Source organism: Girardinichthys multiradiatus, chromosome Y (assembly GCF_021462225.1).
Source record: "Girardinichthys multiradiatus isolate DD_20200921_A chromosome Y, DD_fGirMul_XY1, whole genome shotgun sequence".
NCBI lineage: Eukaryota > Metazoa > Chordata > Actinopteri > Cyprinodontiformes > Goodeidae > Girardinichthys > Girardinichthys multiradiatus.
Window position 1 is genome coordinate 40,846,015 of NC_061818.1, and position 13,269 is coordinate 40,859,283.

Genomic DNA, 13,269 nt, shown 5'->3' on the forward strand with positions numbered 1-13,269 from the left:
CCAGTCAGGGTGACATTAAGGGGAACTCCATGAGCTGCATATCTGGGGTGGGATGCATGAGCCAGGAGGCAGTGGAGAGGTTTCATAATCCTGCTTTGTAGGTTTATTAGTTATTATTTTATATGTGAAATTAACAAACATCAAGTCTGGGAGTGGAAGAAGAGAAGATGAAGCAACATATTGGTTAGTTTTGACACGATGCCGTTCACATACTGCCGACATATACAGTCACATTCAACAAATTAGAATATAATTAAATGCTCATTTACTCATAAGTGAAAAATTATAAGGATTAATTCAACCCAGACTGATGTTTTCAAGCCTTTATTTCTGTTAATTATGATTTTCTGCTTCCAGCCAATGAGAACACAGCGTTTAGGGTTAGGTTTAGGTTTTATTTAATTTCCCTTTGGGATTAATAAAGTATTTTTGAATTGAATTGAATTGAATTGAATTAATATCAGACCAATAAAACATTTTAATGTGGGCTTAATGAAAAGTATGTTTAATACCTGCTTAAAGGTGATTTTTTTCTACAGGTTCTTTTAATCTGACAAACGGGCCTCAGCAGAACCAGATTCTAATTTACTGAACCTGACTGGAGGACTGTTCTTTGTCAGTTTAAACCCAGATTCATCCACGGCCGTCAGACAGACAGGAGTCTTTTCTCTTACTCTATTTTCATAATATTGATCAAATATTTGAGAGAAAATTCCCTTTTTACAAACAGTTTCCGGTTCTCTGCTAGTCGGGTCGGTCCTACACAAATGTTCTGTGTTTCATTCATTTTTATCTGCAGTAGCTGAAGACCTTCAGAAAGCCTGAAGAACTCCTCCTCAAGAGGAAATATCAATTTCAGTGTTGATGTGACGCTTTGGGCTGAACCTGAAGTTCTGGTTCCAAGGATTTGGCCCGTCTCCGCTCTCCATCCATTACTGCTGTTGTTGCTCTCGGCGCTTTCTGGACCGGAGCTGCACATGAATGCCATTGCTGGCATTACACAACAGAGCACTAAAACCATCTCCCTGCCTTTATCCAGCTCTTTGTTGCTTCTGTTTTAATTGGTACCGTGTAGCCTGGAGGTCCATTTCCTCTCAGTCCGACCCACTTACCTGTGGGGGAGGTCGGAGACATGTGGATGGGAGTTTTCTCAGTCATATTATAGCACAAAGGGTCCAGCTAAGGACACGCTGGTCTGTTCCATCCCATCCAGCTCCTCGGCTCTTCAACCTTAGCGTGAACATTCCTACCTGAGTTACAGTAAATACAGCTCCTCATGTGCTCTGCTGAGATCTTTCAGGAACAGACACAAAGTCTTTTCCTGTTACCTCCACACTGGACCTCAGATCTCTAGGACACAACAGATGGAACCAAGATATATAAAAATAGCTTCCTGTGTTCGGGATCATGGTTCTGTGGATGACCCAGTTTGGACCAAGCTTCAGCTGGAGGACAGATGGATTTACATTGACTCTACAATACTTTGAGGAGATCATGGTCTACTCGATGACTTCGAGGTGCCCAGGTCCTGTAACTGCAGAACAAGCCCACATTATCACCCCTCCACCGCCGTGTTTGCTGGGTTTGGTTTTCTCCAACATGGAGCTGTGTGTTATGGTCAAACCTCACTGCAGGAATTTGATGTTCCTTCTGGTCTTGGAAGACCTTGGGATCTTCAAGGGCAAACTGGGGACATGGATTTCTGGGGATGCCTGATGTCCCCTGACCTCAGGTCAGTAGAAGACAATGGATGCATAAGGAGACCTACCCAGATGTCTAACCATACAGTTTGGTCAGAGCATCTCCACAGCTGCTACTCCTTGAGATGTTCCCAGTCTGCAGGGCTTAGAACCTTCCTAAAGTTATAAGGGAAAGCAGACATATGGACACAGGTTTAAGCAAAACCAAGGTTCATGTGAAGGATCCAACAGAAGAGCAGCTGGAGCAGGAGCTGTTTCTGATAGAAAGGTGCCAGATGACAGAGCTTTCCACTTTGTTGTAGCTCATGGTGTCCATGCTGACCTTCTCCACCCAAAGCTCCTACAGTGATCATGTAATCAACAGAACAAGATCACAGGACCTTCAAATGGATGGTCTGGTCTGTGTGCGTCACCAGGGTGCATCATGGGGAGAACATGAGCTGGCAGCAGCCGTGATGTTTGGATGATGTTCTACTAGAAGACCCTTGTTTCTATCATTTACGTAGGTGTTAAATTGACTTGTAGGTTCTTCCTAGTCTTCAGGGGTTCTTGTTAGAGTTGCTCCAATCTTCATACTGTCTCTTTAAGGATCAATGTGGAGCACAGGAACATCTTGAAGGACAGCATGTTCCCAGCTTCCTGATGTTTCCCACCGTTTGGTTGTTGTCTGAACTTGAAACGGACTCATCTGATGGAATTTAAATCTGGTTAGATGGTGAAAAGGGAACCTGCAGGCCCCAGTGACTCATTTATGAACACATCCTGCGAGTCCTGATCAGTTTCCTGGCAGCTCTGAGGTGTGCTCCTGTCTGAAACACCTGCCAGGACTTCCTTCCAGCTCCGCCTGAACCAGACAGGAGCAGCGTTATCTCTTGTTCTTCCTGTGGGTGGCGCTCACACTGCAGTCTCGGTGTTGTGTCTCTGCATGCAGCCGCTCGCCGGCAGTGAGCAGCAGGGCTCTGATGCCTCTCTCCAACACGAAGCGTGTGACCCATGTGGAGCAGCCGCCGCTCAGACTGCAGCATCAGGAGATCATGATGAAAGACTGCATGAAGGCCATGAATAATGTCTGAGAGCAGAGTGTGCAGCACTGATTCATGTTGCACCTTCTGAATAATGACTGGCTTCAGGTTTAGTCCTTATCTTCTGCTGCTGGACATGTAGAAGCAAGGTCCAATTCCTGACAAATTATTATTCCTGCTTCATCTTTCACACCTTGTGATGCAACAACAATTAGAGGAGTTTCCTTGGTGAGATCCTGGTCGTATCCTCACCTACAGTGATGTCAGCCTGAAACCCAACGCGCTGTCCCTTTTAAAAAGGCGTCCAATCTGTTGATACCGAACCCAGAAGAGGTGGAGATGTTCAGGTATAATCCACCACAGGTAATCTAGAAGAAAGGCTCGTTGATTTCTGGGTCCGTTAGAAACTGCAGAACTGATGAGGATCATTAAAGGAAGCAGATGGAGAAGGGATTTAGCAATGATGTTATTCCAGGATGAAGGTCTGAGGAAGGATGAGCAGTTAACTTAGAACATTAGAAGAACTTGGAGACATTTTATCTCCAGCCTCAGCTGATGGAGGCAGAAACCGGGCCCACCATCATCAGTGTAGGATTATCCAGAAGAACATGAGAGCACTGAAGGACAGTTTATTCCTGAAGTATGAATCCTTTATAAATCCGCTGTTGCCCTGACCTTTCACCTTTCATTTTCTAAGTCTGGGGTGTCCAAAGAGCAGCTCGGGGGCCATTTGTGGCCATTGGAACAGTTGTGGGCGGCTCTCAGTCAGAACCATGATATGCAGTGGCCCACCAGTAGGAGGCGGAAGCAGACAGAGAGATTTAAATGAACATTTAGGGCAAAAGGAAAATGTCAGGTTCAGCACAAAGTCTCTTTTAAATTTAATTTTACAATAAATAGGACCATAAATATCCATCAGCAAGCTGGGTTTAGCCCATCTGTTAACTGGGATAAACCCAGCAAGCGTCGAAGAAACAGTGACCCAAATCCTGGTTCTGTTGCTGAGAACAGACCTTCTACAGGAAACATTGGGAAATGGCATGTCTTTGTTTTAATTAGGTAAATATGTCAATAAATCTGAATTTTTATTCATTTCACTGGAATTTAGTTTATTTTAATTGAGTTAAAACTGGAATAAAGAATATTTCTCTGGTCCTGGTGGGAAAACGTGAGAACAGCAGGGAAAACCAAAAGATTTTAAAGAGGAAGGTTTGGATCAAAGCTCTGATTGATTAATTGACCAGGGTCTCTCTGTGTTTGTGACCTTTGACCTGCAGCTTCTCGGCGCTGCATCACGCCGCGCTCACAGGAACCACGGAGCTGCTGGCGGCGCTGCTGGAGGCTCAGGCCACCGTCGACATTAAAGACACTAACGGTGAGAACCAGACATGCTTTGTTCTGACCACACGGGGCCCAGTTTGGGTCTGTTTGAATACTTTGTTTAAAACTTTGGTTTATGGTTCTGTTTGTAGTCCTGAGGTTCCAGTTTCTGATGATGCCCTTCTTCATGAAGACCTCCAGTAAAGGTCTGAGCTGCTCTGGAACGTCTGTCACCAAACTCCAAAGCCATTTAGTTTTATTTCGTACTTTAATGGACCACCTGAGTTTAAAGCATCTCCTAGCTGACCATCATCTTCTCACATGATTTAACTTTAACAGCTGACTATGCTGCGTTCACTGCAGCTTGTTCAGCTCAGCTCCTCTGAAGAAGATTGTTGGTTCTTCTCATTCTTTTAAACTTGGTGTCCTTCAGTATTTGTTCTTCACCAGCTGTCCTCTGATGTTCCAGCCTGGAAGCAGATGATTAATGAGCTCAGCAGAAATCAAAGCTAGATGATGTTCCAGATGTTCTCTGTTCCAGATGTTCTCTGTTCTTGTGATTTTCCTCAGAGATGGAAACCAACCTCACAATGTTCTGGTCTGTGTGGAGCAAAGTTTCTCCTCTAAATCATTATTTGAGGTTATGTTGAGGAGACTTTCGGTCCACAGGAGCTGGTGGTCAGATGTTTCCCATCAGGTCATGGAAAATGCGGCGCTGCCCTGATGGTTCTGCTGCGTTTGTCCTTGCAGGAATGCGTCCGCTGCATTACGCCGCCTGGCAGGGAAAAGCAGAATCCGTGCTGATGCTGCTTCGCTCCGGAGCGTCGGTGAACGCCGCCTCGATGGACGGACACATCCCTCTGCACCTGGCCGCTCAGTATGGACACTATGAGGTGGTGAGTTGATGCAAACAGAACCGAGCCTCCGGGTTCTTTGTGCCTGTAATAAAGAGGCCATGAACTCATTAAGAAACTACAAGTAAGTTGCAGCAACTTTTCCATAAAACTTTGGTCTTAAGGTGGAAAGTTCCAGTAACTGGATAGAGATGAACCCAAAGCAGAAAGACTGCAGCACTTAAAGTTCTGTTCTCTCTACTGGGCTTTACAGCTGGACCTGAACCTAGTTTTGGTTGCAGCTCCCTGTGAGAATGAGCCTTCATGATTTAAAGCTGCAGAAGTTTCTCCATTCAGATTACAGATCCTGCTGGAAACCCAAAGCCTCAGCTGCTGCAGGAATTCTGGGTATTCCCAGTGAGGAGGATTCTGGATGTGTGGGCCGACCCTGTTTGTTAGCCCGCGCTCTCTGAGCTGCTCAGATGTTAGCAGGAAGGAGGAGGTGTTTTTAAGGGGAAACTAATAATCCTGAGTGACCTTCAGCTCTCGGGTTTTCAGGCGGGATTAGGAGGAATCCAGGAGAGCCGCCTTCGTTTCCATCTAGGGAAGATTTGGGTCTGATCCAGGATCGGTTTACAGTTGTTTTAATCCATTTCTGAAGAACTCATTAAATCTTTTAAACATGATCCGATTATTTTCATCATCACAAACAACTGGAACTGGGTCTGAACCACATGGTGCAACCAGGATGTAACGGATCTCTAAGGATGCTGCTGGTTCTTCTCACCGATCCTTAAATGATCCAAACAAATACAGATGTTCAGCAGCTCTGTATGAATCTGGGAATTATTTGGGTCGGTTTGTTTCACCAACACCAAACCAGAACCTTTAAAAACCAAACATATTTTACTCATTTTGTTGCTTCCTGCTCCAGTTTCTGCTCACGTTCAGCTGCACCTGCCTACACCTAGAACCAAGGTCCAGATGTCTCTGGTAGCTCATGAGATAGTCCTCATCAATCAGGTTACCAATCCTTGGTGCCACTGGACCTCCTGCGCTGGGAACATGAAGATGGTATTCCATTTTTTCCAGCTGAGGACCTCAGATCTTCATCGCTGCTGCTGGTGCTCCCAGCTCCATGAAGCCAGCAGGAGAACCTTAGTGCTGGTTCTGACATACAGCGGTTGGACAATGAAAGTGAAACACCTGGTTTTAGACCACAATAATTTATTAGTATGGTGTAGGACCTCCTTTTGCAGCCAATACAGCGTCAGTTCGTCTTGAGAATGACATATACAAGTCCTGCACAGTGGTCAGAGGGATTTTAAGCCATTCTTCTTGCAGGATAGTGACCAGGTCACTACGTGATACTGGTGGAGGAAAACGTTTCCTGACTCGCTCCTCCAAAACACCCCAAAGTGGCTCAATAATATTTAGATCTGGTGACTGTGCAGGCCATGGGAGATGTTCAACTTCACTTTCATGTTCATCAAACCAATCTTTCACCAGTCTTGCTGTGTGTATTGGTGCATTGTCATCCTGATACACGGCACCACCTTCAGGATACAATGTTTGAACCATTGGATGCACATGGTCCTCAAGAATGGTTCGGTAGTCCTTGGCAGTGACGCGCCCATCTAGCACAAGTATTGGGCGCAATAAGGAATGCCATGATATGGCAGCCCAAACCATCACTGATCCACCCCCATGCTTCACTCTGGGCATGCAACAGTCTGGGTGGTACGCTTCTTTGGGGCTTCTCCACACCGTAACTCTCCTGGATGTGGGGAAAACAGTAAAGGTGGACTCATCAGAGAACAATACATGTTTCACATTGTCCACAGCCCAAGATTTGCGCTCCTTGCACCATTGAAACCAACGTTTGGCATTGGCATGAGTGACCAAAGGTTTGACTATAGCAGCCCGGCCGTGTATATTGACCCTGTGGAGCTCCTGACGGACAGTTCTGGTGGAAACAGGAGAGTTGAGGTGCACATTTAATTCTGCCGTGATTTGGGCAGCCGTGGTTTTATGTTTTTTGGATACAATCCGGGTTAGCACCCGAACATCCCTTTCAGACAGCTTCCTCTTGGGTCCACATTTAATCCTGTTGGATGTGGTTCGTCCTTCTTGGTGGTATGCTGACATTACCCTGGATACCGTGGCTCTTGATACATCACAAAGAGTTGCTGTCTTGGTCACAGATGCGCCAGCAAGACGTGCACCAACAATTTGTCCTCTTTTGAACTCTGGTATATCACCCATAATGTTGTGTGCATTTCAATATTTTGAGCAAAACTGTGCTCTTACCCTGCTAATTGAACCTTCACACTCTGCTCTTACTGGTGCAATGTGCAATCAATGAAGACTGGCTACCAGGCTGGTCCAATTTAGCCATGAAACCTCCCACACTAAAATGACAGGTGTTTCACTTTCATTGTCCAACCCCTGTAGATGCTGACATACATGCTAGCAGGGGCGGTTGGATCAGTCGGAACCAACATCATCCTGCTGTTATGCTTTATATGCTTCCTATGTGGCTTTAGAACCGGCTTATTTAAAGAACCTGATCTTGGTGTTGGTTCTGTGCGATTCACACTTTTTGTTTGTGTTTTTCAGTCAGAGATGCTGCTGCAGCATCAGTCCAACCCGTGTCTGGTCAACAGGGCCAAGAAGACTCCTCTGGACCTGGCCTGTGAATTTGGACGAGCCAAGGTGAGCGAGCTCAGTCTGACACATGTTGGAGCAGGTTCTGTGGTTCTGGGTTTTGTTTCTGTGAGGAACACCAGCAGCTCTCTGTGGTTTTGGTAGAACGTTCCTACTGCAGCTCCAGTGATGACTCTTCAACGCAGACAGGAACAGCAGCACTAAATGGACTCCAGCTGCAGCTCATTACCCATCATCCCCTGCTGCACATTTGTCTTCAGCCTCCTGAACCTCCTGAAGCATCTCAGTTTGGTCTTTTCTTCGACATTTTAAATCTGAACTAAAGGTCCTTTAGTTGGTCTCAGTTTCCCGAGATTTTGAAGTTTTGTTTTATGATCTGATAAAAGTTCTTCTTCTGTTAAAATGTGTGCAGACGATGAACGAGTCCCACCGGGGAACCTCTTGGAACATTTAGGTTCTTTCAGGGTTCTACACTGGCTGGAAAACGACTGAAAGTCCAGAATAAAACAGCGTATAGAAAAGAGTCACATTTGGAGCTCCTTTCAGATGCTGCCTGTCGGTTCTATGTGTAAACATGGTGGTAGCCTCACCAGAACTCGGTTCAGTCGTGTTTTTATCATTTATCAAACATTGTTGACTTCCATATTGTCAGAACGTGAACTGGAAATACTTTATTTCTTCTTGACTTGAGTGTTTTAATTCACTGCTGACCTGTGTGAAGAAAACAACTGGAGATCATCTGCAGATGATTCAAAAAACATCTGCTAGAACCTCACATTACTGAGCTTCAGATTTCTAGATATACTTGGAGTTTGCAGCTTTCTTCCTGATAGCTGAGCAGAAGTTTAACATGTCTGCATCCTGAGCTGTAGAAACAGGATCATTGGACAAGCTTTAACAACCTCCTGATGACCCGTTTCCCCTCGTGTCTTCCTCAGGTGGTCCAACTGCTTCTGAGCAGCAACATGGTGGTGGCTCTGCTGGAGGACGAGAGGAAAGAGCCGATGGATTCAGCCTACACCACACCACTGCACCTCGCAGCTCGAAACGGACACAAAGACATCATACGGTGAGGAACCGTGTGGAGCTGAGACACGAAAACACGTCATTTAGTCCAGTTTAGAGGGGTTCTGAAGGATTAAACCCAGATTACATCTTCTGGTTCTGATTATCCTCATCCGACCGAAGTCTCTCCTGATGTCCCCACTGGGTTCTTCTGTAAAATGTTCTGAAGCAGGCTGACAACATCTAGTTTAATTAACTCTAATTGGATAAATAATGATGAATTATCTTCTGGTTATCCTGGAAGCAGTGATCCAGATCATTTCTCTGTTAAAGCCTCAATAAATGCTGCATTTAGCTTCTAAAATATGATCGAATGCAGGAATTATTTACCTGTTGAGCAGCACAGTTGAACTATTGAACATGAAAATATTCATTATCACAACTTTAACATCATTGGATTGGACCCAAACAACACCAACTGGGCCAGATGGATCAAAACCAGTTTTATTCACAACAACGTGAAAATAAGACAACCAAAACGGGCTTGGAGTGGTCTAATAAAAACATCTGCTCATCATAACCAGATGATGTGTTCAAATCCATGTTCCTGCTGACGGGTTCAGCATCTTTAACTCAGAACAGCTGGAGTTACAGCTGCAGTCTGGAGTCCAAAAGACCCAGAGACTAAATCTCTGTGTTTTATTAATATCTAATATTTATTTAGTTCAAATATTTGGCTGAGATGCTTTAAGGTTCTGACTGGTTCTGACAATCAGCTCTTCACCAGCTGACTTGTTATTTATCTAACACATTTATTTTCTATACACCTGTTTATTTACCTGTTGTAACTCCATTAATGTCCATATTGTTGTTTTTCTTCGTTAATATTAATCCTGATTTGATGTTGGGAGTCATGACGAAGGATATGGACGTTTTTTCTGCCTTGAGGGAAATATTTAAAACATTTTTTCCTAATTCTGTCACAAATAATTACAAATAATTTAGAAAATCTATAACCAAGGAGAAAAACAAATGAAAGGAAAACTCAAGCATAAATAAACCAGATTTTTTAGTAAATACTTCACCAGAAAACCATGAAGTTATATTGTTAAATCTTTGGTGGTAAATCCTCATTTTTCTCTCTTCTTCATCTTTTATTACGATGCTTCCAGCTGTCTATGACCTTTTAGAAAGTCAGTCAGCATAAACTGACACAGAAACGGATGATTATTAATTTAATGTTTCCCTGCTGGGTGTCAGGCTTCATCTTTAACTGTCTGTAGGACTTTATGGCTTCAGACTGCTGTGGTTGAAGGTCTGTAACCAATGAGCTTCATGCATGCTTGGAGATGCAGGAGCTTTGACTCCATGGACTTGCTCGCCTTTATGCCCTGCAGAGACGTGAAACCCACTACGGCGTCTCTGTGACCCAGTTTCAGTGTTTCCTCTTCCCTGTCAGGTGGAGCTTTCTGTGGAAGTGTGTGGATGTGAAGATAACTGACAGCAGTGCTGAAGAACAGGAACAACAGAACTGGATCGCTTCTATGTGACTGAATCTGCTTCAGAACCAGAATTACAGCCTATATGCAACACATGCAGCTCAATGAGTTTTTAATGGCTAATCAGTTAAAACAAGTCATTTTGATATAAATACAAGCTGAGGTGAAGGACCTTCAGAAGTGCTGGAGAACCTCTGATCCAGACTACTTTAAAATATTACAGCAAACTCTGACTGTTTGGCTCCTCAACCACAGCTGCAGTTTAGTCTTTTATCCTGATTTGCTCTCTTTGTGTTTCCATTTCTATTGGCTCGCTGTGAGTTTGGCTTCACTGCCCTGATTGGATGATTCAAGAACACCTGAGGCTGTGTTAGTCTGAAGGTCTGCTGCACTTAAACCTGTAAGACCCCAGGTAGCTTTGGACCCGAGTCCCGGAACAATCATCGGGTCCTAAAGGGTGTTTTAACTTGTTGTGACTAATGATGGGATGATGGGTTTGAACAGTAAAAAGCAGGATTAAGGTGTGAAATGCAGCTTTCTGCTTGTTTCAGGCTGTTGCTGAAGGCCGGCATCGACATCAATAAGACCAGCAAGTCTGGAACAGCCCTGCATGAAGCTTCGCTGTATGGAAAAACCGAAGTGGTGCGACTCCTGCTGGACGTGAGTAGATTCTGGGATGTCCAGAGCAGAATCCGGCTTCCTCCAGGTTGACCTGGAGGAACCTGGAAATGTAGTTCGATATGTAATTTAACCTTAGCTTATGTAACTATGGCAACTGTCTGATTAATGTTTTAAATACTCAAATATATATACAGTCCTGATTCCTCTCTAGGCTAATGTAGCAGCTGAGACTATCTAGATAAGGCTAGTATGGAGGCATCTCTGGTAATTAGCTGCTTCATTAGCCTAACGAGGTGTTAGCCTAGCTACAGCACCACCCTGAACAGAACAATGCTGGCATCATGAGCTGAACCTGGATTTAAACAGAACCACTTGCTGTTAGCCGGCTCTTCAGTTAGCCCATAAATCTCTGTAGGAACTACAGAGGCTTGCACAAATATTCACACCCTTTAACCTGTTCACATGTTGACCTGTTAGGGTTTATGTGATACACCAGTAGTGCAAAACTGAAGAAAAATAATACATATTATTTAAATAAAAATCTGAAAAGTGTGGCTTGTATTCAGCTCCCCTGAGTCAATACCTTCTCTACAATCAAAGTATCTTTGGGGTTTGTCTCTGTTTGCTTGAAGCTTGAACACAGAAATGTACCTATTTGTAAAATAACTGAAGCTCCATCAGACTGGATGGAGAACCTCCATCTCCATGTCAGGTCTTCTGCTGCGTTTAACATGTTTTCTTCCTGGCTCCATCCATCTTCCCATCAACTCTGACCAGCCTCCCTGTCACTGATGAAGAAAGGCATCCCCCACAGCATGATGCTGCCACCACCATGTTTCAGTGTGGGGATGCTGTGTTCAGGGTGATGTGTTAGTTTCCCTCCACTCAGGAGCTCTGATCAGAGGTCCTCCTTTCACCTGTTTGCTTCATCTCCTGCATGACTCGTGACATGGAGAACTTCTTACAATCTTCTGGTTTTCTTCTTGCCACTCTTTTATAAAGGCCAGATTTATGGCTAACAGTTGACCTGCGCACAGATTGCCCCACCTGAGCTGCAGATTATTGCAGCTCCTCCAGATTTACCATGGGTCACAAAGTCCCAGTAAAACCCATTACCTGTGGGGCGGTGCGTGATGGAGACATAGGTCGGCCGGCCCACATATGGAGGCCGTGGTCCTCGCCGCAGCCATCTGGGCTTCCATTCCCGACCCTGGGACCTTTGCATGTCTTCTCGCTCTGTCCATTTCCTGCCTGGATCCTCCAGATAAAGGCCAGAAGAACATTATCTGCAGAAACCAAGAGATGGGTGGGTGGGTACCGTGTGCATCACTGTGTGACTGTGTTCAACAGACTGGAAGCAAGGAGCAGAACATCTAAAGCTTTCAAAGCAATCCAACTGAGGCATTGTTGTGTTTCTGTTCTCCTTCAGGCTGGAGTGGACGTGAACATTCGCAACACCTACAACCAGACGGCGCTGGACATTGTCAACCAGTTCACCACGTCCCACGCCAGCAAGGACATCAAGCAGCTGCTGCGAGGTCAGAGCCCTCATCTCTTCTCTCATGAACCCAGTGAGGTCCTGCAGGGTTCATCTCAAAGATCCGACCATGAATGAATAAATAGGTCCTTTCAATTGTCTGTTTAAACTGAGATGAATTTGGATGTAGCTGTTTCCCCAGATGAATCTGAGATGGTCCTCCATAATCCAGTCAAACACTATCAGCTAGAAACGTCTTCTCCTGAAGAACACCTTAAATGTTCTAAAGGCTTTTCTGCAGAGCAAATATTTTCACTGTCGATCCTTCTTCTTCCTAACCTGCTGGAAATGAACATGTGGACCAAATCCTGACTGATGGAGAAGATCCCGGTCTGTGGGCTTCTATTTCTCCACCTGATGTTTGAGAACGTACCACAGGTTCTCATTTGGGTTCAGAATAACCTCCTGACCACATGTCCTACATTAACATGTCCTGATCTTTGATCCTCTTGTGACATGGTGCTCCTCTATGCTCAAAGATCCACGGATCATCACCCAAATGTTTCTGTTGGAGAAGGTTGCTCCTGGAGGAAGTTTGATGCCTTTATAAATCCATGGCTTTGAGTCTTTAAAGCAGAACTGGAAGGAAGACCTCTCCCCTGGAGGAGAAGCAAACCCTGGATGAATTGGATCAGGGTGCTTCACCGTTGGTACCACATAGAGCTCATGGTAGCTCTCAACTTTTCTTCTCCAGATGGTCCAAACAATCAGGAGGATTCATCAGAGAAAATAACTTTACTCCAGTCTTCTGCTCTCCATCCTGGTTCCTCCTGCAGACCTTCAGTCTGTCCTTCATGGTTTTCTTGAGGTTCCTTTGCTGCCCTTATTTTCCAAAGGTCTCCTCCTCACCAACACAGTTTCTCTACAGGAGGAGACACCCTTGAAGTTCTTGATGCTCCAGAAGTCTGTTCTTCAGCTGTAATGTTCTCAGCAGCAGTTTCCTGCTGAGGCTGTTTGGATGTAGTGATGATGCTGCAGCTTCTCTTTAGAGGAAACCTTTGCTAACAGAAGGAGACAAAGATCTCACAACATCTGATCTGATGGAGTGATTTCATCTGGACTCTC

General features: G+C 44.8%; 1 protein-coding gene across 1 annotated transcript in view; it reads left to right on the plus strand.

Annotated features, from left to right (window-relative positions):
* The window catches only part of LOC124864110 (caskin-2-like), a 60,731-nt gene that overhangs the window by 29,360 nt on the left and 18,102 nt on the right, over positions 1-13,269 (plus strand). The window contains exons 4-9 of the mRNA XM_047358740.1: positions 4,000-4,097; positions 4,793-4,938; positions 7,495-7,590; positions 8,481-8,611; positions 10,598-10,706; positions 12,097-12,205. Coding sequence (XP_047214696.1) covers positions 4,000-4,097; positions 4,793-4,938; positions 7,495-7,590; positions 8,481-8,611; positions 10,598-10,706; positions 12,097-12,205 — 689 coding nt within the window. The remainder of the gene's footprint in view (positions 1-3,999; positions 4,098-4,792; positions 4,939-7,494; positions 7,591-8,480; positions 8,612-10,597; positions 10,707-12,096; positions 12,206-13,269) is intronic.